The 23,349-nt window shown below is 45.3% G+C and overlaps 1 protein-coding gene across 15 annotated transcripts in view; it reads left to right on the forward strand.

Annotated features, from left to right (window-relative positions):
- The window catches only part of PTPRT (protein tyrosine phosphatase receptor type T), a 1,070,511-nt gene extending 1,050,740 nt beyond the window's left edge, over positions 1-19,771 (forward strand). For all 15 annotated transcript variants that reach the window (XM_045444560.1, XM_045444565.1, XM_045444561.1 and 12 more), the window contains 4 exons: positions 6,889-7,014; positions 7,875-8,038; positions 11,230-11,365; positions 12,260-19,771. In XM_045444560.1, coding sequence (XP_045300516.1) covers positions 6,889-7,014; positions 7,875-8,038; positions 11,230-11,365; positions 12,260-12,313 — 480 coding nt within the window. In that variant the 3' untranslated portion in view covers positions 12,314-19,771. The remainder of the gene's footprint in view (positions 1-6,888; positions 7,015-7,874; positions 8,039-11,229; positions 11,366-12,259) is intronic.
- The last annotated feature ends 3,578 nt before the right edge of the window (positions 19,772-23,349 follow it).

Genomic DNA, 23,349 nt, shown 5'->3' on the forward strand with positions numbered 1-23,349 from the left:
GATTTAACAGATATATTCAGAACATTCCATTCTAAAACAGCAGAATACACATTCTTTTCAAATACATGTAGAACATTTCCAGAATAGATCACATATTAGCCCACAAAATCATACTCCAAAAATTCAAGAAGGTAAAAGTCCTGCCATGCATCTTTTCTGACCACAATGCTATGAAACTACAGGTCAACCACAAGTAAAAATCTGGAAATACCACAAATACATAGACGTCAAATAACATACTACTAAAACAATGAATGAGTCAACCAACAAATCAAAGAAGAAATCAAAAAGTACACTGAAACAAAACGAAAACATAATGGTCCAAAACCTTTGGGATACTTCAAAAGCAGTTCTAAGAGGGAAGTTTATAGCAAGCTAGACTTATCTCAAGAAGCAAGAAAAATCTCAAAAAGTTAAACTCACACTTAAAGCAACTAGAAAAAGAGCAAATGAAACCTAAAACATCAGAAGGAAGGAAATAATAAAGATTACAGCAGAAATAAATGATACAGAAACTAAAAACAAAAAAAACAAAAAAAAAATCAATAGAACAGATCAATGAAACCAGGATCTAGTTCTTTGAAAAAATCAATAAAATCAATAAACCTGTAGCCAGACTTATCAAGGGAAATAAAGGACCCAAATAAATAAAATCACAAATGAGAGTAGAAATAACAAACATACATACGACAGACATACACTCAGAATATTATGAAAAACTATATGCCAACAAATTGGACAACCTAGAAGAAATGAATAAATTCCTAGAAACCCAAAACTGAAAGAAGAAGAAATAGAAAATTTGAACAGGCCAGCAAAGAAATTGAATCAGTAATCAAAACATTACCAACAAACACAAGTCCAGAACCAGATGGCATTATAGGCAAATTCTACCAAATGTTTAAAGGAGAGTACTTATTCTTCTTAAACTTTTCAGAAAAATAGGAAAGAAAGAATGGAAAGGAAAACTTCCAAATTCATTCTATCAGGCCAGCATTAAACTGATACCAAAACCAGATAAAGACTCCACTAAAAAAGAGAGCTACAGGCCAATATCCCTAATTAACACAGATACCAAAATCCTCAACAAAATACTACTAGCAAACTGCATCTGATAATACATTAAAAAATCATTTACCACGATCAAGCGAGATTTAATCCCGGGTTGCAAACATGGTATAATATTCACAAATCAATTGATGTGATCAATAGGAGAAAGGATGAGAACCATATGACCATTTTTTAAATATGAAATTTATTGTCAAATTGATTTCCATGCAACACCCAGTGCTCATCCCAACAGGTGCCCTCCTCATTGCCCATCACTGACTTTCCCCTCCCTCTCACCCCCCATCAACCCTCAGTTTATTTGAGCATTTCAATAGACACAGAAAAAGCATTTGATAAGTATAACGTCCATTCATAATTAAAACCCTCAACAAAGTAGGTTTAGAGAGAACATACCTTAACATCATAAAGGCCTTATTTGAAAAACCCATAGCTAACATCATCCTCAGTGGGAAAAACCTGAGAGCTTTTCCCCTAAGGCCACGAACAACACAAGGAGGTCCACTCTCACCATTTTTATTCAGTGTAGGACTGTAAGTCCTGGCGACAGCAATCAGACAACAAAAGGAAATAAAAGGCATTCAGATCAGTAAGGAAGAAGGAAAACTTACACTATTTGCAGATGACATGATATGATATATCAAAAACCCAAAAGACCCCACCAAAAACTACTAGAACTGATTTAAAAATTCAGTAAAATCACAGGATACAAAATCAATGTACAGAAATCCCTTGCATTACTATACGCCAATAATGGAGCAGCAGAAAAAAATTAAGAAAACAGTCCCATTTACAATTGCACCCAAAACAATAAGATACCTAGGAATGAATCTAACCAAAGAGCTGAAAGAGCTGTACTCTGAAAACTATAAAACAGTCATGAAAGAAACTGACACAAAGAAATGGAAAAACATTCCATGCTCATGGATTGGAAAAAACAATTATTGTTAAAACATCTATATTATCCAAAGCAATGTACATATTTAATGCAATCCCTATCAAAATACCAACAGCAGTTTTCACAGAACTAGAGCAAACAATCCTAAAATTTGTATGGAGCCACAAAAGACTCCACCCAAATAGCCAAAGCAGTCTTGAAAAAGCAAAGCAAAGCTGGGGACATCACAACTCTGGACTTTAAGTTATAAACAAAGCTGTAATAATCAAAACAGTATGGAACTTATATAAAAATAGATACACAGACCAATGGAATAGAATAGACTATCCAGAAATAAACCCACAACTATATGGTCTATTGATCTTCAACAAAGCAGGAAAGAATATCCAATGGGAAAAAGTCTCTTTGGCAAATGGTGTTGGGAAAACTGGACAGCAACATGCAGAAGAATGAAACTGGACCACTTTCTTACACCATACACAGAAATAAATTCAAAATGGAGTAAATATCTAAATGTGAGGCAGGAAACCATAAAAATCTTAAGGGAGAACACAAACAACTTATTTGACATCAACTGTAACTTCTTTCTAGATGTATCTCCTGAGGCAAGGGAAACGAAAGCAAAAATTAACTATTGGGGCTACATCAAAATAAAAGGCTTCTGCACAGGGAAGGAAACAATCAACAAAACTAAAAGGCAACCAATGGGATTAGAGAAGATACATGCAAATTACATATCCAATAAAGAATTACTATCCAAAACATGTAAAGAATTTAGAAAACCCAACCCCCCAAAAACAATAATCCAATTTAAAAATGGGCAGAAGACATGAACAGACATATCTCCAAAGAAGACATCCAGATGGCCAATAGATACATGAAAAGACACTCGTTATCACTTATCATCAGAGAAATACCAACCAAACTACTATGAACTACACCTCACACCCGTCAGAATGGAAAAAATCAAGAACTCAAGATACAACAGATGTTGCTGAGAATGTGGAGAAAGGAGAACCCTCTTGCACTGTTGGAATACATACTGGTGCAGCCACTGTGGGAAACAGTATGGATTTTCCTCAGAAACTTAAAAATAGAACTATCTTATGATCCAGCAATCGCACTACTGGGTATTTACCCAAAAACTATAAAAACACCCATTCAGAAGGATACATGCACCCCTATGTTTATAGCAGCATTATTTGCAATAGCCAATAATGTTTCCATCGATTGAAGAATGGATAAGCATGTGGTGTGTGTACACACACACACACGCATACACACACAATGGAATATTATTCAGCCATAAAAAAGAATGAAATCTTGCCATTTGCAACAACATGGATGGAGCTACAGAGTATTATGCTAAGTGAAATAAGTCAGAGAAAGACAATTGCCATATGACTTCACTCACATGTGGAATTTAAGAAGAAAAACACACCAGCAAAAGGAAAAAACGAAGAAAGACAAATCAAGAAGCAGACTCTTATCTACAGAGAACAAACTGATGGTCACCAGAGGGCAGAAGGGTGAAGGGATGGTTGAAATAAGTGATGGGGATTAAGGAGTACACTCGTCATAATGAGCACTGGGTGATGGATAGAAGAGCAGAATCACTATACCATATACCTGAAACTCACAGAACACTATGTTAACTAATGCTAATTAAAATAAAAAATTTTTTAAATAATAAAATACTAGTTGTTAGCTTAAGAAAAAAAAGAAACCATAAGCCTCCCTCCCCAAGAGTTCTGTAAATCACTGGTATTTACATGCTCATGTAATGTACGTGCTCATGCTCAGGTTCCTCAGTTCACATATGTGGCCTCTGCTCCATTTCCATGTTTACCAGGGAGCAAAGTTCAATTCTTCACTGGTTTCTACAAGAAATCCATGTACATTGAGCACTGTACATGTTATCAATTTACTGAATACTTAGGAGTTTGGGGGGTTACATGAAACAGTGATCCACCTTCCACCCTTTCACTGGCTCTCCTATGCTCCCAAACTTTGTCATCTCCCAGGTCCCTCTTAATAACAACCCACAGCTCTCTCTCCTTTGACATGCAGAGCAGTGTCCCCATGCCCAGGATACTGCCCACCCCACTGCTACCCCAAGCTGGCTGATCAGGAATTTTCACAAGGGCAGTCGTATGGCCATTATCCTAAGGTGAAATTTTCATAAAGGATACTAAGTAGAGGGGGGAAATAAAACCCTCAGTTTATAACTCTTGTTTTGAATAACCACCCCCCCACACACTGCCTGCTAACTATAGCTCACATCTGTTGAATATTCACTAAATATCCTGTGATAAGTAACACATTATGATTCCAAGCCACTCATAACCCAGAGAAGCTAAAAGAGTTGGCCAAGTTACTCAGCTGGAAGACATCAGGGCTGGGATTTGAACCCAGAGCACTTCAAGTGGGAGCCCCACTACGTTTTGCTACACAGCGTACATAGACCTAAATGGCAGTACCCGTACTGAGGCACCATCCCACCACTTGGACACCAGGACAGCCTTGAGCTAAACAAAAGAGGACATTCTTGTTGGTGGAATCCTTTCCGAGCCCTAAAAGGTCACTGGGAACTGAACACCCCTCTCTTCTTTCTCCTGCTTCCCACGGCTGGATTATGTGCGACATCCTGGGCTGTGGGGAGACCTGATGATGTTTGGCAGCTCAAACACTACATGTGCCCACACATCACCCAGCTGGATGTCACAGTGCTGCTGTGGTCTCACGAATTAAGGACCTTAAGTGACAGGATGGCTCCGATTTAGGATTAGAAGGACCCTGCAACCTTCCCCAGCCCTCTGGGCATTATGGGAAAGTGACCTGGAAAATCAAATGTAGAGAGGTGTCCCAAAATATAGGAGCCTTGTTTGAGGCACAGTAGAACCTATTAGCTTGAGAAATTGGTCTGGAAATCTTATTAAAAGAGACAAATCATTCCACCTTCTCTCTGGACTGAAAATATTGGGGGTAATAGACTTTCTCTGAAGCCTGGGACCCATGTACCTCATGTCAGGATCACAGCCAACCTCTGGCAAGACTCAATTCAATGCAAGTGATAAAGGTTATTATTTTTTTTTAATGGGCAGTTCTGATTAATTCTGATTTCTTTGGCCAGCCACCGACTTATCTCTACTAGTCCCTCATTACTGTGAAGGTTGCAAGCCAGAAGAGCCAATGGCAAAGAGAAATGAAGTTCAAATTATGGATTTGTCATTATTGCACAGCTCAGCAGATAACTGTCCTGCCCCCTCCACCACCGCCACACACACACACACACACACACACACACACACACACACACACACTGAATATGCTCAATTAACCTGCAGTGGGGATGGGAAAGCAAGGCACCATTACATTGTGAAACCTAGCCTTGCTAGTCTTGGCTATTTAAAGGAAATGATAAAAAGAGTACTTCAAACGTATAGGTTAGCTATTATTATGGTGGTTGTGTTTGCTGGATACTGATAGGTTCCGGAATAATGCAAATCACTGGAATTTAGCAGATGCTTATTCCATGCCTGGCACTGTGCTGAGGGATTTCTTCACATGTATCATCTCCTTTATCCTTAGAACAACAATGAAGATCAAGAGTTGGCAAACTTTCTCTATAAAGGACAAAAAATGAAATATTTGAGGTTTTGAAGTCTATTTTAGGTTATGCAGGGTATTCTCAACTACTCAAATCTGCCATTGTGGCTTGACAACAACCATAGACAATATGTAAATTAGTAATTATGGATGTGTTTCAATAAAACTGTATTTACAAATTCAGCCAACTGGCCAGGTTGGCTGTAGGCCATCATTTGAACATGTTATTCCCAATCTGGAGGTTGGGTTCTTTTCTCTCTCCTACATCCTCCTTCCTCCCTGCTCTTCCATTCCGGTTCTAGTTCTGGAGGAAGAATAGAATAAAAGATGTTTTTGCACATGACTGCCCAGGGAGAGTTGGCTGTTCTCTGTCAACAAAAGGGAGAAGGATTGTTTTCATGAAAATCCTGCATCCGTGGTGGCTGTAGGGGGCCATCGGAGTCAATCTAGCTCCTTGTCTACAAGCTCGATGTAGACTGTGGCAGACCCCACTGGTGAAAGACTTGATCCCAACCTGCTCTCAGAAGACATGGTGGGTCTTTATGAGCCTCGGGTACATTTTCCAATATCTTGCCAATGGTCTAACACATGACCTCTTTGTCCACACTGGGGTGGTCCCCAACAAGCCTGCAGCTGCAATCTTAGCTTCCATCTGAGCCCCAACCATGGGCCTGTAGACCTGGACAGGGTCCATCTCCATGCCCCTTAGAAACTGGGGATTTGAGGAAGCTTTGTGCCTCTCTGAGCCACAGTACCCGCCACCTACCTGAATATTCTTTTCCCAACTAAAGTCACGTAACAGCTCCACAGATACCAGGGAATAAATTATCTGTCTCTCCTTGATGGCACTATAAACATAGGGAACAATTTAGGATCTCAGACTAGGGTTTCTCAATTTCTGCTCTATTGATATGTGGGGCCAGATCGCACTCAGGAACAATCATGCACACCGTAGGATGGTTAGCAGCATCCTGGCCTCTATGCACTAAATGCCCATAGCAACCCCCAGGTGTGACCATCAAAAGTGTCTCCAGACACTGCCAAATGTCCCTTAGCTGACAAAACAACTTCTGGCTGAAAGCCACTGTCTGGTTAAAGGGCAACCATTGCATTGCCTTTTGCTCTCAGCTGTAGGTTCTAACTCAATTCCAGAAAAATAGGAAAGATCACAGGCAGGATCACCATTTCCCACCTAATACTCTAATACTTCTAGCCAGTGTTTCCTGCAGGCAATAAGAAAGGCTTGGTGGTAAATGAGATCAGCACCCCCCACCCCTCCTTGACCTCTCCCTCTGATCTCTCCCTTGCCCCAGCTCTGTATGCAGTACTGGCCTGAGAAGACCTCTGGATGCTATGGGCCCATCCAGGTGGAGTTCGTGTCTGCAGACATCGATGAGGACATCATCCACAGAATATTCCGCATCTGTAACATGGCTCGGGTAAGTGGATGTCCACTGTCACTTCCTGTGCTGCTCCCCCACCCCAAAACAGATGAGGGCTAGTGGGAGAAGATGACACACACCAGCCAGGAGTCTGTGCTGTACTCTCCTGATAATCCCAACTTTGGGGAAGTGGTGCCTCTGCCGATATCAGCTCCGGACCCAACCATGGCTCCAGCACTCAGACATGCATGGGGAGACACCCAGCCTGCCATCTGCCTGTTTCCGACACACTTGCTGCCGTGTAGTCAAAACTTCTCAGGAATTAGTGCTTCCCCGCTGTGTCTCACTATGTTGGCATGAGTTGATGCAGCCTTTGATTGGATCCAGTAGGCTTTGGGCTAGACCTGAAGAACACCAAGATGAAAAATAATTAGTTGCTTCCATGGGGAAATTCACTGGCTAGGTAGAGAAGTATTAGGTGGGAAGGGCAGATCAGTAGTCTATGAAATGGGTAATGAAGACTTTGGTCTTTACTAGGGCCCTGGGGTGAACAGAACTGTGTCTCTTCCTCAGTTCACTGTCCAGTGGGAACATGAGATATGTTCTGGCACGTGAACCTCAGGGAGAGAGACAAATTCTGCCTAGTGGAGTGAGTCAGGGAAGGCTTTTCCTATAGAAAGGGACATTTGAATTGGGTTTTGGAAACTGAGTAGTTTTGCAGGTAGAGGGGCATGCAGGGAAGTCATGGCAGAATTAGTGTGCACAAAGGTGTAAGGATGAGAATGGGGAGAGACAGACTGTGATGACATGGCATACAGCCCATTTAGTCTGTCTTCCACTGCAATGATGCAGCCCCCAGGGTAGCTGAAGGGTCTGCATCCCCAGAAGCACAGCCCTAACAGCTTCTCCGCTTTCAGCCTCAGGATGGGTACCGCATAGTCCAGCACCTCCAGTACATTGGCTGGCCTGCCTACCGCGACACGCCCCCCTCCAAGCGCTCTCTGCTCAAAGTGGTCCGCCGGCTGGAGAAGTGGCAGGAGCAGTATGACGGGAGGGAGGGCCGCACCGTGGTCCACTGCCTGTGAGTACCGTGGTGGGGCCTCTGGGGCAGCAGGGTGGTGGTGACAGGGTGTCTGTCCTTGAGGATGCCACTGCCCACAAACACCAGCCATAGGCACGCCTGGCCATACCACCTCTCAACATCTCTCAAAGGCCAAGGGGCAGGTGTTCAAGGAAATATAACCTTTCATGGACTGGGGTTGCCAGTTTGTTGTCCTGAATTAAGATTATATGACACGTCATTGATACAGAACCTGGTAAACTTTCATAGACATAGGGAGTGGGCAGGCCACTCCATATCACTCTTTTTTAATTTTTTTAATGTTTATTTATTATTGAGAGACAGAGACAGAGAGAGACAGAGCATGAGCATGGGAGGGACAGAGAGAGGAGGAGACACAGAATCTGAAACAGGCTCCAGGCTCTGAGCTGTCAGCACAGAGCCCGATGTAGGGCTCCAACCCACAGACCACGAGATCATGACCTGAGTTGAAGTCGGACACTTAACCGACTGAGCCACCCAGGTGCCCATCCATATCACTCTTAATGGGGAGAGGAGCCCCAACCCCCAACAAGAGGCATGATGTGTCCTCTTAGTCACTAGAAAGCTACGACAGAGTGGGTTCCACTGACTAGATCCTCCAATTATTTCCTAAAGGAGGAAAAGAAGAAAGGGCATGTGTTGATTGAGTTTGATGCCAGATATTTTAAATGAATTTTAAAATTAAAATACCCTCTACAAGGTAGATATTACCATGCTATAGTGAAAAAACTGAGGCACAGAAGGGGTGAGAGATTGGGTGGTTAAGTGAGGAGCTTTGATCTGAATCCACCGACATGCAAGTCAATATGCTGTTAATCCACACTGCCTCTGAGTAAACCAAAGGACTCATCAGCCGTGTCCTCCTTCAGGGGCATCTCTTGCTATGGGCGTACTGGGAACACAGGGACATGGGGAGCCTGAAGGGAAGGCAATGCCCCTGAGGGGTTGATCGATGGGTGTGAAGGGCCCTGGAAACACTGTTTCCCATGGCACAGTGGGCTCACAGCTATAATGATATGTCCATTACTGGGGTACACTGTAACCTTTACCACCTATCTCAGAATGGGCAAAGCTGGGGCACAGAGTTTCCCAAATAGACCTTGATGTCATAATGCCAGGTGGAGGTCAGGACCCTTAGGGGACTGTAGCTGACAGGCTGTCATCAAGAAAGTTAGTTAACTGAGTGAGCTTCAGTTACCTCATCTGCCCAGTGCATATGTTAAAATAGGTCATCTTAAGACCCTATCGTGCTTTGTCGTTAAATATTTAGAGAACAAACACAAGTTATCTTCCAACATACAGATTCATGACATCATGGTAGCAAATATTCAAATGTTATAAAGACAGTTACTTCAGAGCCTGTGTTGGAGTCTACCCTAAGAATATAGAGTGACCTCCGAGAAGGATTCTGCAAAGATCTCGGACCCAGAGCACCTCTGTAGCTGTAACAGCCATGTGTGGAACATATGACTGGCAACCATTCCCTTTGCTGCTCAGAACGTGGAGGGTTGGGGGAAAGTGACTGAGAGGACTCAACTCTCTTAAAATGTGTCAGAGGAGATGGGACTGAGCTCTTCCCTTTTTAGAGTAAATATGTCTGGAGCCCATTGAAAACACCTTACTGACCTCAGAATCGAGTTCAGTCTTTTCAAAACCAGCTATTGTTCATTGTTCCCCTCTTTCAAATAGGTGGTATATGCACATGTCAGGAAAACCAGACACACACACACATACACACACACACACACACACACACACACACACACACGACTTAAGACCACCACCTATAACAATCCTTTTTTTCTCAAAGGATGCAAATCACAAACTGGGGTTCAGGAAGATGCTGTGAGGTGTCAGTGTCACGTTGATGGGTGACATCAGCCAAACCAAGCTAGTTCTACCCACATCCCAGAAACTGGCAGCTGGTTCCCTGCCAATTCACCCCTGCCCCTTCCACATCCCTCTCACACACTCAGGTGGCCTCACCTTTAGCACAGAGTCATTACCATCACATCAGGGTCTCACTCCATCAGACCCTTGGATTCCTGTGCCCACTTACCTCTTTCTCTTGGACTCTGTTGTTCTTGCTTCAGAAAGTACCGAACACTCCCTCTAGGGGAATCCCTTCCTACTCTTTACATGTGATTTTTTTCAGCCTGCTTTTTTGCAGGAGTACCTTTTTATCCATATCGCCCCTAGCCAAGGTGACCAGCAGTTTGAACTGAAGGAAAGCATAGGCATGTTCTCCTATCAACAGGGACCTTGGCATCCTTGGAGGCCAGAGATACCAAAGAGACATCGAAATGCAATGGCCAGTGAATGGAGGGCGACTGTCTGTACTTGAAACATCTGCTCATTGGGTGTCCTATACATAAAACATCTGGGAAATCAAGTGCCTTAGTTTCCATCCAGATGTTCTTTAGACACAGGCCATTACATGAAATCATTAGTTGCTCTTGGCAACGTGCCCGGGATTTCCGAATCAGGTAGTTTCCTAAAGGGACTTTCTGTAAATAGTTGGAGGGGCATTTTCATGAACATGAATTATGGAGCACCAGAAAGGAGGGACAGAGAGATGACCCTGCCGGGAGCCCTCTAGCTTGACTCTCCAGATCGACAGGGTCTTGCTTCAACCAGGATGTCCAGAGACCTATCATCTCAAAATAGAGCATTTCAGACCCACCCAGCCCCACCCCTAAACCTAGACTGGCTGACCTGAGGCTAACAGTGATGTCTCTGGAGTTTCTATCCTTAGTGGAGGGGAAGAACTAGGATTAAAACCACCTGGAACCTTCCCCTGTGTTCACTGGATGTGTAGGTGGACCCAGATCCTCCTTTTGAACAAGGATACAGGTACCACATGTACAGAGACACACTTTCACACTGTTTGGGTCAGTGTACCATGTATGACTTTCACATGCTCATAGAACCAAAGAAACATCCAGCTAATTGAATTCTCAAAGAGCATCTAGTCCAGCCCCTCCATTATATGAACAGGGAACAGCTCGTTCAAGGTCAAAGCAGGCTCATGGCCGCTAAGGCTTTCACCATAGCCTGACCTTGCATTTGCTGGGGCAGCCACTCCCCCACTACTGCTGATGTGGCTTTAGGATGAGCAGGTGCTGGGAGGGTGCCCAGGAATATAGCTCACCTCTTCACTCTGTGTGTAGAAATGGGGGCGGCCGCAGCGGAACCTTCTGTGCCATCTGCAGCGTGTGTGAGATGATCCAGCAGCAAAACATCATTGACGTGTTCCACATTGTGAAAACACTACGTAACAACAAGTCCAACATGGTGGAGACCCTGGTGAGTGTCCCAAGAACCTTCTTCCACAGTCTGGGGGCTGGCCCTAATTCCCCTGACCGGGAGAAAATAGCATCAGATAGAAAAACACCCAATAGCAGGGCGCTTAGTGAGCCCTTACAGTCTACACCCTTTGCACAGTTATCTGCTCTGCTCGCATCCCTTCCAACCACACAAACTTCCTTCTCCTGCAGGGCAGTCCAAATATTAATCCTGACACACTAATCCTCATATCGCTAATTCAGGCTTAGGGGAAGGGATTCTGGATTAGTGGAGTGTGAATTATATTTTCAATTCAGTCCAGTCCTATTCTAATTGACCTATGTGAATTGCACAGTGTAAGCACAGGGCTCGGACACTGTGGAGAAAGCGATGGAAAGTACGTGAGCAGGCAGAGCCCAGATCATAAGGCCTGGTGCAGTGATGGGAACAGACCATACACAGGGAACTTTGATAGAAGAGTCTTAACCTAATCAAAGCATGGTCCTACTTAGATTCTCATCCATAGACCAGCAGTGTCAGCGTCATCTAGGTGCTTGTTAGAAACACAGAATCTAAAGCCACTCCAGATTTACCCAGAGTTTGCATTTTAGAAAGATTCTTGGGTGCTTCATATGCATCTTTCAGTCTGAGAAGCACTAGTGTCCAAAACAGGGAAAAGGAAGAGAATGATCCCGTTGGGCATCTGGGAACGCGTGGGTGTGAACAGGCCCAGGGCACAACTTGGGGGGATGTCCAGATACAGATAATTACATGGATAATTTTGAGTCAACTGTTAGTATGGATGTAGATAAAGTTTCTTCCAAAATCTGTGTCTCTAACCTAAATGCATTTCTCCTTTCCTTTTTTTTCCTTCTCTTGCCTCCTCTGCTTCCTCTTTGCCTCTCCCCCTCTCAGGAACAGTATAAATTTGTATACGAGGTGGCACTGGAATATTTAAGCTCCTTTTAGCCCAATGGGATGGGGAATCTGCCGGAGCCCAGAGGCTGCTGCAGCCAAGCCCCCTTTTCTGTGAATGGCAGTGACTGGGCTCAGGGGCTAAGAGGTGGCTCCCTGCCCAACTCCAAGGAGAAGACTGGTGGTCCGTGTTCCGTGGTGGGCCTGCACCTTCTGAGGGTCTCCTGTAGCTGTGGGGGATGCTGCTCTGAAAGGCCCAGACTTCCCTTCCACACCCAACCAGCCACAGCCATGGGCCCATGCACACGTGCACCCATGGCGAGGCCCTGGATTTTTTGGTTCCCAGACCTCTTGCTTTTGTTCAAGTTTGTGAATCTCATGGCAAGCTGACTGTGCAAGCGTTGGGGAGTGACAGCCTCAGCAGCACCTCCCTGCCTCACTTTTCCTTGAGAATAGAGGAGATATCTGTTCTACTCCTCCATGCAGTCATGGAAATGATGGGGTTCTTGGAGGGGGGGGCCTGCTCTGCTGCCTGCTGTAGGCTCCTTCAGGGATCTCTGGCATTGGACACCTGCCGGTCTGGATCAGTGTGACCTCGGGATGCTCCTGAGACCACAGCAGAGGTCCCCATTCTCAAACATAACCTGCATGGGGCTTGGCCCGATACCATTTTGAACCCCTCCCCCAGCCTAGGCCTTGACCTGTTGTTCACTGGCCAGTCCGCTGTGTCCACGCCCTTTGATAAAGGTTCTCTTTGCTTTTTTTGTAATCAGTGGGAGGGAGAGTGTGGAATGTTGCTGCTCTTCCTTTTCTTTGTGAAAAGGAACCATCTCTTGGAGGGCAGGGCTGACCTTGTGTCTCTTGGGTGGTGGCTTCCTTTAGGAGAGAGAAAAGAGTTGGTTATTTTCTGAAGTGTATAGGGAAAAAACTTTATTTGGGCATGTAAAATCTTAGTCTCTTACATCAAAATAAAAGGGGGAGAGAAGTTTGGGTGTGTAACTATAAGACAAATCTCTTGGGCCTGTAATCTTTCCTGGCAATGTCCTTAAAAGATCCCACCCTAGGACAGCGATGCCATTGAGCAAGGGCAACAGGCTAGTCTGAAGATGGTCCTTTCAGATGGGGCAGATGATACTAGCTTTGTGCATAATCTTGGATCCCCAAATTTGAATTCCTTCCTAGAGAAACCCCTAGCTGACATCTTGAAAAAGGTCATCATGGGCCCAGTTATGCTCTAGTTTAAAATAGGCCAAGGAGATCATACCAGGGATCTAGGATCTTATTGAAAGTGAAGTATGGGTGACCCAGTGACAGGGAAGCAATATTTGCTAAGCATCTACTGTACGTCGGGCTTGGCACATTCCTTATGACATCTCACGCAGTCCTAGAACCCCCATGAGAGAACTACTAGCCTGTCATCTCTACTTTACAATTGAGGAAACTGAGGTATCTTCCTCACTGATGAAATCCTGGGTTCCAGAAAAGCAGATATTGGTGATAAGACCCGTTTGTACTGTTTCCTTCATCTTTCTCAGCAAAGCACTTATTTTATGGAGGGAAAATAAGGCCAGAAACTTCTGAGCAGAGAACTCCACAATGGAGTTCTTTCTTTCTGATGCGAGTTCTTCTGGGAAGCCCAGTAGTTCAGATATATTTTAGTAAGTCATTCCCTGCTCCCCAGGAAAGCTAGTCCCATCTGATTTCTTGGCCAATGAAAACAGTTGCCTGTTTCCTCAGGCTGTGAGGTCTGTAAGCCAGGGACATGCTCTACTTTGGCCTCTACTAGGTGTTGAGGCACAGTATTTGGCAGCCTCAGGGCAGCCTGGGATCTAGGAAGCTCCACGTGGAGGCTGGTCTGGCCCCAGACAGGAGATAAGGAGCACAGAATTCAATAAGGCACAGTTTTTCTCCCCAAGAGCTCCCTGTATACTGGGGAGCTTGAACCCCAGTATAGGAGTAGTGCAGCGTATGAGCATCATATGAAACTGGGAGCAAGAGACCCTCTGCCTGCCTACGACTTCCTAGAGGAAGTAGTGCCCATTCAAGCTGGGTCTCAACAGGTAGAAAAAAGAGGAAAAGGAAATCAGTCCAAGGGATCAGGATGTATAGTGGCAAAGAGGTGTGAAAACTCCTTGGGATGGGAGGCAGGCAGGTGAGAGGTCAGCCCAGCTGGAGCAAAGCACGACAGGAGGGGTGGCAGGAGATGAGCCAGGGTCAGGGAGAAGAGTGTTCCACCAAAAGCACAGACTTACCCCTACGGGCAACAGAGAGCGAGGAGAGCATCTGAGTGATGTGCTGAGCTCAGTGTTAGAGAAGACTCCCTCTGGGGCCAGTGAGGCTGCCTCCTTTCCTTTCATCAGACACTGTGAAAACATTCCCTTAAGCGTGTGCTTTTTACTATCACATCTATTTGTCTGTCTGCTCATTATTTTGTTGCTGGAACAAAATATGCAGTGGATCATGAGACTCCACTCTTGTGAGAAACTCAGGGTCTCTGCTCTCCCGTGGAGCAGGGTGACCACTGCAGGCCCATGAGGTTGGGACATGAAAGGAGCCCACAGAAACTGTTCCCATTGGTGTGGGCTCTGGAGCTGTCTGGAAGTCCAGGGACACCAGACGTGATCACAGAAGGGCTGTCACTTTGCAGGTTCAAAAGGAAGCATCTCAAAGGGAAGGAAGGCAAAGAAGCCCCCAGGTGAACTCACTCTTCTCCTTTGATGGGTCCTTTCCCCGGTGTACTTGAGCAGGTCCCCAGGCCCCAGCTCCCACTGGTCGTGCTGGCTTCCCCTGGCTCCAGTCCACTGCTCCTGCCAGCCCTCACACAGCCTTCAAGGAGCCTGTAGCAGAGAAAATCAAATGCTCTTTGCTCAGACCCTGGCTCATCCATGCAGAATGGGGGAGGGGGCTATCCAACACAAATCCTAGGATTTATTTTGCTCTGGAAGGGGTGACAGAGCTGGCAGATAAAAATGACACTGGCTTCTATCATTTCAAATGGCAGGAATTTAAATTTTGACTTTAGGGATAAGGGAAGTTGTAGAAACTCAGGCCATGGTGGGGTAATCGACCCAACAAGGCCCAGCGATGGTTCCCCCAGTTCAGCGCCCCCATTTCCTCAAAATGCAGCTACTCTCCAAAGAAGGCATGGCAGTGAACAGGTCTTAGGCCAGTTTACAGAGGAAGAAATTAAGGCTCATGATGGGAATATTTTCCCTAAGATTGCACATGGCATGCATGTAGCAGGGCATGATGGATGGGATGGGGGCACTGATGCCCTGGAATTTGGACTTGATCCATTCCCTGGGAAATAAGAGAAAACACCACCTCCCCCAAGGTATCTTCCCACCCCACTCCACTTAGAGGATGGGCTACCTTTTACAATTCAGAGGAAAACCGTATCAGTAGTATCAATCTCTGGGTTTCCACATCAAAGACTAGCCTCTCTCTCTGGGGAGCCAAGGGAAGTACCCCCAAGTAGTACAGAGCCTCAGGGCCACCTCCTAGGTATGGACCTTGTTTGGAGATGTGCAGAAGAAGCCAGGAACTCTCCCCAAGCTGCATGCATTTGTGGCCTAGATGGCTTTAGGCAGTATCTTAGCTGTGCCTCAACATTGTGTCCTTTCTCCCTTTCTGGGCCTCTAGATGACCACAGCAGGCCTCCCTTTGTGGGAACAGAGGGATCAGATTGCTTTTAGTGCTGGCCTTCTCTTTGGGTGCGGCCTGAGCAGTGGCCTGCCAACTGTGAGCCTTCACATGGAACCAGAAGACCGTGTGCTGGGGACTCTTAACAAGTGAGCTCACTGAATTCTCCCAACATCCCTAAGATGTGTTTGCAACTGTCACCATCTTACAGATGAGGAAACTGAGGCTCAGGGAGGAGAAATCACTTGTCCACAGTTCCCCAGTTAGTGAACAGAGGGGATCCAGGAATTAAACTGATTCTTCTGACTTCAAAGACAATATTTTTCCTCCATTGTGTCTCAGGTTTTCCCACGGGTCTACCCATAATAGCAAAGCCTGGGGTGGAACAGATAACCCAATGGATCTTATAAAGCCCAAATCAGACAAGCTTAAAATTCCTCCAGTTTCTTGTTTTACTTTAACAATTCATGTGATACTTGCCTTCTACTCTAATTTGCCTGATTTAATAGGACTGTATTTTTTACATGATGTGCCCTGGTCCTTCATGTGGCTTTGGTCCCCTCAACTCCCTATGACAGACCCTAGGGAATCATATCCCAGTCTGAGAGGCACCATGTCTGGCCATGCTGCTTCCTTCCTCCTGAGGCCAATTCCAGACTCAGGCTCAAGACCAGCTCAGCTTCCCCAGGCAGATCCTTTGGTGTGGGGGTACCGTGACCTCACTGTTCATGGGTTGATCTCAACTTGTTTCTTCCAGTTAGATGCTGGAAAGAACCCACTGGTATATCCTAGAATGATGAGGATGTGTCCATCTGGCATAGTGAAGGGTGAGCCCATAACACTGTAAAGGGAAAGGATAAGATGCACACAGGCTTTCTCAGCAGATTCCTGAAGGCTGGGACTTGGAGAAGGTGTGATGTACTCTGTCCAGGTGGAGTCACATGGTTGCTAATGTGGGCAAATCTAAGGACATGCTTCACATGAGGGGCTGGGGGTCTGGAAGGCTTCTTACTTTACTTTAATCACACATACTTGGCTCCTGCCACATGCCAGGGCCCTGGAAGGGGTGCTGTCAGGAACAACAGGTTATTATGGGACAGTTCATCCCGTGGTGAGGCATTGGGGTGGCAGTGGAAAGAGCTTAGTCTTTGGTTCAAATCACATCCTGACCATTTCTTAGCTGTAGAATGTTAGGCCAACCAATTAACGGGAAAAGATGTGAAAAGAGGAGCCTCGGCCAAGGTAGAAGGCACAGATTTGGAGAGCTTTGGGCAGGAAAACAGGAAGGCAAGGCCAAGAAGTTGGGACCCAACGGAAACACTCAAGTATGCACATGAACTACAGGGAAAAGTGGTCATTTCTGTGGCCCAGCAGGACAGGGGACAGGGAAGCCTGGCCAGGACCACTGGGAGCAAGGGTGTCACTTTAGAATAAGTTTCACTGTCTCAGAAAAAAGGCTGTAATTCTCCTTGTGACCAACCAAATCATGTCTATCCATCATCTGCTCGCTGTTGCTAAACCAGCTCCTAATCTGTGTCCTCACCAGGGTCCACATTTCCTCAGCTCTGGCATGAATCCTGCTGTGTGCATACAGGTGTCAGTCTACTTAGGCTGCTCAGACAGCAGAAGGGTGGCCCAGGGAAGGATAGCCATGCAGGCACCATGTCATCTCAGCAGGAATAACTGTCCAACCCCGACCCAGAGACACTGAAGGAGATGATAATTCCCCTCCACCTCACTGCCTTAGAAAAGAATGAAGAAAGCCACCCTCCTTTTGCCTTCATCTGGTCACTGCTGGGCTAGATAGGCCATCAGCACCCAGCTAAGTCAGGAGGAATGCTGTGGGAAACGTGAACAAGCCCAGGAGTAAGAGGAGCAGGGTGCTAACAGATTGTTCTGGGCCAGATCTCTGGGGTAATTAGCACCCACAATGGTAGACCCTAGGCTTGGCATCCTAGCTATCTAAGTAAGAGCTTGGGGGTGGTCCATAGGGGCTCATACAAGGAATGTGAGAGGACTCCGGATGAAAGAGGCTATAGGTAAGACCCCTTTGGGGCTGGATCACCATGTAATCTCCTTCTGTATCCAAGAGCTTCTCCGGGTGTTGGGATTTGGACCCTGATTCTTGGTTGGCATGTTCAGAGAATGAGCGTCTGAGGGCAGTAGAGCATTAGACAGGAAGGTATTGGTGTGAAAGCCTGGAGCTCAGGGTAATTAATGTAATTCATGGTTCCTTGGTGAGTCGAATTCTTAGATTTGGGGGAGGAAAGGGAATGTGAAGTAACCTGCCAGCAGTGCAAAACTGGGTAAGCACACTTCAGTGCATTTGAGCTGTGAATACAAATCTGTAGGCCTCCTGTGAGATGGTCTCACAAACTCACCATGCCCCCACCTCTCCCATGGAAGATTAACGATTGAAGATGTTCCTTGGGTCAAAGCACCAGGGCAGTCCAGAGGCTCTGAGAACCAAGTAGTGCCATCCCAGTTCAAATCAGACTTCCAAAGGGTCAGGCAGAATGCTAGTGCCCATATGCTCCATAGGTCTGTAGATCATTGGACAAATTCAAGCATGGTTCTCTAGTCCCAGGTCACTCCTGTGAGTGGAACTAGGACCACTAGGTAAAGCTTGATGACTGTAAGGAAGAATTTGCTATATGCCAGAGAGGATAAGCTGCCCATATGAGCAGTGGTTCTGCAGAGCCAGACATCTCTTTAAAGGGAAGAAAGAGAATTGCTGAGATGACCTTTAACTTTCTTCCACCCTAGATGAGTGATATTTAATGCAGGTGGGACCATATTTGAACTCCTTCATTCCTGCAGAGCACAAAACCAAGGCTGGGTTTGGTTTGTGCAGGTTGAAGTTCCCTGCTCTCCTGTCCAAGTCTTCCCACCATGCAGGCGAAGATGCTGCTCTGGCCCCATAGCCAGCACTAATCCAGGCTGGTTATCACCAGAATGTCCAGAGAGAATAGCTGCTTTGCCACAGACCCAATGCCCACCAAGATCTGTGATGAGACCAACCATACTTCAGATCCACTGGCCAACAAAGCCTTCAGTGGTAGCCAGAACTAGTAAGGGTCCAAGCAGGACCCAGAGCAGGGCTTTGCTTACCACACACATGGTCTCCAGAGGTTACTTCTACCCCACTCCCCACTCAAGGCCTGTTGGAGCAGACTGCATAAAGTAAAAGCACAGTGACTCTGTTGGCACATAGTTGTAATCATCCCCAAAGCATCCATTTCATTGCCAGGTGGATCCTGGGCTAGCCCAAGTTAATCCAGGCTAACCCGTGTTGGCAATCATACTCAGAAGCACTTTTTCACCCTAAATCAACTAGCCAATAAAAGGCAGAGTTGGGGCTTCTACCATTGCCTTGGCTACTGGACACCATCACAGCCCTCTAAGGGTCATCATGGGGTTCCCACACGACTCGAGGGAGACTGACATTTTCACATCCACTGGGCATATGATATTGCATGAGACCAAAGTCTCCACACTGTTTGCAGCCTCCTCCATGAATCCCAATGGCCTGCACTTGTACAGTTTGGGTGTTTGATAGATAAAGCACGTATGAGAAGAGAAAACAAAATAAATCAACTTTTTTAAAAAGCCAGCACTGTGCTGTCAATGTTCTTTTTTTTTTTCCTTTTCCTTTCCAATTCTAGCTTAAAAAACCAGAAGGTAAATAATGTCAGGTCAATGAATATCAGATATATTTTTTGACTGTACATTACAGTGAAGTGTAATCTTTTTACACCCTGCAAGTCCATCTTATTTATTCTTGTAAATGTTCCCTGACAATGTTTGTAATATGGCTGTGTTGAAAATCTATACAATAAAGCTGTGATCCTGAGATTCATGTTTTCCTAAGATATTCGCACTGGTTTCTTCCTGGGGTTGGGTGGGAGTGAGGGGAAGACAAGTGGAAGAAGGAAGATGAGAAAAATCTATGACCTTCTAGGTTTCTTTATATTTGTTTAATCCTCACATCTATAATGCAGGAAGGGTGTATTATCCCCTCTTTGCAGATGAGAAAGTTGAGGTTCATAAACATTAAGGGATTTTCCATGATTCTACATTGAGCTACTGAAAGGGTAGAGTCTAAAACAGTCCCTCCCTCCACCCAAGTGTGGTCCATAGAGACCTGGCACCAGAATTACTCAGGAAATTTGTTAACGGACAAATTTTTAAGCCCCTACAGAATCACAGTTTCAAGATCTGCATACTAACAAACTTCCTGGATATAGAAGTTAGCTACTGCCGCATAATATACCACCCCAAAACTCAGTGACTTAAACAGTAGTCCTTTCTGGTGTTCAGCTGGGGTCTGACTGATCTAGGCTGGGTCAGCTGGCCCACTCATGGGTTCTACTCCAGGCCAGGCTTGCCTGGGATGCCTTGGCTAGGGCATCTTTGCTCCCTGTAGCTGTTATCCTCCCCCCTGGGGACAGCAGGCTAGCCTAGTCATGGTCTTCTTATGGTGATAGGAGCACGACAAAAAACGTCCAGTCACATCAGCTGCTTTGAAACAGGTCTGCAACATCCCATTGGGTAAGACTGGTTCCACGGCATCAAGATGCATAGAAGTCTACTTCTTGACACAGAACCTCCTTTTCAATGTTCTAATAAATGCTGACATTAGGCACTACACCAGTGATGCCAGATGCAGACGTTAACCCTCTCATCTCAGACCCATAGATCATCTACATCAGCTCACCTGAGAAACTTCTAAACATGCACAGTCTAATTCAGTTGGTCCAGGATGGGTGCCCAGAATCTGCATGCTTAACAAGGTGCCCGAGGTGATTGTAATACATGCTGGAATTGTGCAAGCACTGTTCTAAATGCTGTTGCTATTACAGAGGGCCAAATCAGACAGGGAGACAAATCAGTTCCCAAACTAGTGTATGAGGCTGCCAGTCTCTGAGTTGGATGCACAAGCTCTCTCCAGGTAAGCAGAAGAAACAGCTGGAACTAATTACTTGGAGTTTACTGGTTCCCAAGTTTTCTGTACATATCCAGATAGAAGCATGAGCCATAGGGTCAGAACCCAGGGTACACTTGTTCTCATTCAGCTTTAGGAACCCTGGCAGGGTTCTTCAACCTAAGAGACCTATATTTATGACCCACCAGAACCCACCTGCACTCCCAAAAGCCACAGAGCCTGGAGAACCTATACCTCCCAGCTTGGGTCCTGAGTGGGGAACCTGGTGGCCAGCCAGCTAGTAGTAATCCTTGTCCCTCTGTCCTTGGTCATGTTAATCTCACTTACTCTGCCTGCTATATTTATTCGTTTGCCACAAATGTAATAGTTGACATTGGGAAAAATAAAATTAGAAAGAAGGAAAAAATCTCACATATCTGCTAATAACCAAAATACTTTAGGGCATATTGTTTTTCCCCAAAATGGAAATAACTTTTTAAGAGTTATTATAAAAGTAGCATATACTCATTTGAAAGAAGACACAACAGATGAACATAGGGGAAGGGAAGGAAAAATAAGATCAAAACACAGAGGGAGGCAAACCATAAGAGATTCTTAAATACAGACAACAAACTGGGGGGTTGCTGGAGGGGAGGTGAGGGGGGATGGGCTGGATGGGTGATGGGTGTTGGGGAGGGCACTTTTTGGGATGAGCACTGGGTGCCATATGTAAGAGGTCACTGGGTTCTACTGAAGCCATGACAACACTGTATGTTAACTAACTTGAATTTAAATTTAGAAAAAAGAAAGAACTCAATACAAAATTGCTTGAGACATAAGGTAAAAGTCACCACTTCTCAAAGGCACTTGTTAATATTTTTATGCCATTCCAGACCTTTCTATGCGTATATAAACATATATACATATACATACATGCTGATAGGCTCCTTACCACTTAACATCATGCTGTGGTCATATTTCTATGGACATATGCTTAGATAGCTATCATCTTTCTTGACACGCTCCCAGTACTTCTGCAACCTGAGGGTAACCTGTTTGAGTATGTCAAGACTCAGGTGCTCTCACAGTGATATTTTTGAACCATACCCCTGTGCGCTCCAAACCTGGAGACTGGCCAGAGAGGCACAATTCTCCTTACATACCTACTAGCTGCCCAGGTGGGTCCTAGCCTAGCCCTCCTTTCTGGCTGGACCTGAAGTGAGGGTCCACATCAAACCTTAAAGCACCTTGGTGAGACTCTGATGAGTAGCTCTGGTTCAGCCTAAGATCTTCCTCCAGTCCAGGAGTTTAAGCTTTCCATGTGAACTCCAGCGGATCTAAAAGCCCTCAGACCCTTAAGGACATAGCACAAGGTTACCAACATGCCATGCAAGATGCAAGAAGGGGGATTTGATTTCCTCTGGCAGGGTCTAGGATAGTAAGGAGAAAGGAACCAAGAGGAGTGCAGAAGCAGCTGATGGGATAAGAAGAAGAAACCATTCTTGGTTAATTTTAGAAAAATCTTGACTCCACAAGGACTTGGCCTAAGTAGCTTTCTCTTGAAAACCAGCAAAGGAGGGGCGCCTGGGTGGCGCAGTCGGTTAAGCGTCCGACTTCAGCCAGGTCACGATCTCGCGGTCTGTGAGTTCGAGCCCCGTGTCAGGCTCTGGGCTGATGGCTCAGAGCCTGGAGCCTGTTTCCAATTCTGTGTCTCCCTCTCTCTCTGCCCCTCCCCCGTTCATGCTCTGTCTCTCTCTGTCCCAAAAATAAATAAACGTTGAAAAAAAAAAAAAAAGAAAAAAGAAAACCAGCAAAGGGACTGAACCTGAAATCTCCATTAGCATGCAGTAGAGATATAGCACCGACACAGAGACGACCCCCACAGACTGAGAACTAGAGGCTGGAGCATGGGAATAAACCCATGGAGATTGGAAGAAAACTAAGGAGGATTTCAGTTTCCACAGTCCATGGATAACGCATTGAAATAAAGCTGAACTAATTGTTCAAGGAATCCAAAGCGCATGGAAAGATAGAGAAACATACAGAGAAATACAGATGTACAGAGAACATAGACTGAATATACAAATGAATGACTGTATCAGTATATCCGTAGTGATTATCTCTCTTCACAGAGAATATGAGTGACTTTTGTTCTTTATATGTTCTATGTTTTCTAAATTTTATGTTACTCTCATGCCTTGAAAAACCACTTATGGGGCGCCTGGGTGGCTCAGTCAGTTAAGCGGCCGACTTCTGCTGGGGTCATGATTTCGCAGTCCGTGAGTTCAAGCCCCGCGTCGGGCTCTGTGCTGAGAGCTCAGAGCCTGGAGCCTGCTTTGGATTCTGTGTCTCCCTCTCTCTGACCCTCCCCCGTTCATGCTCTGTCTCTGTCTCAAAAATAAATAAACGTTAAAAAATTAAAAAAAAAAAAAAAAAAGAAAAACCACTTATATAAAAAGGTAGGGGGAGCAGCACATAGAAAAATGAAAGCAGGATAGACACGATGGTGCCAGGAATGGGATCA

This window comes from Leopardus geoffroyi, chromosome A3 (genome assembly GCF_018350155.1).
Source record: "Leopardus geoffroyi isolate Oge1 chromosome A3, O.geoffroyi_Oge1_pat1.0, whole genome shotgun sequence".
Taxonomy (NCBI): Eukaryota; Metazoa; Chordata; class Mammalia; order Carnivora; family Felidae; genus Leopardus; species Leopardus geoffroyi.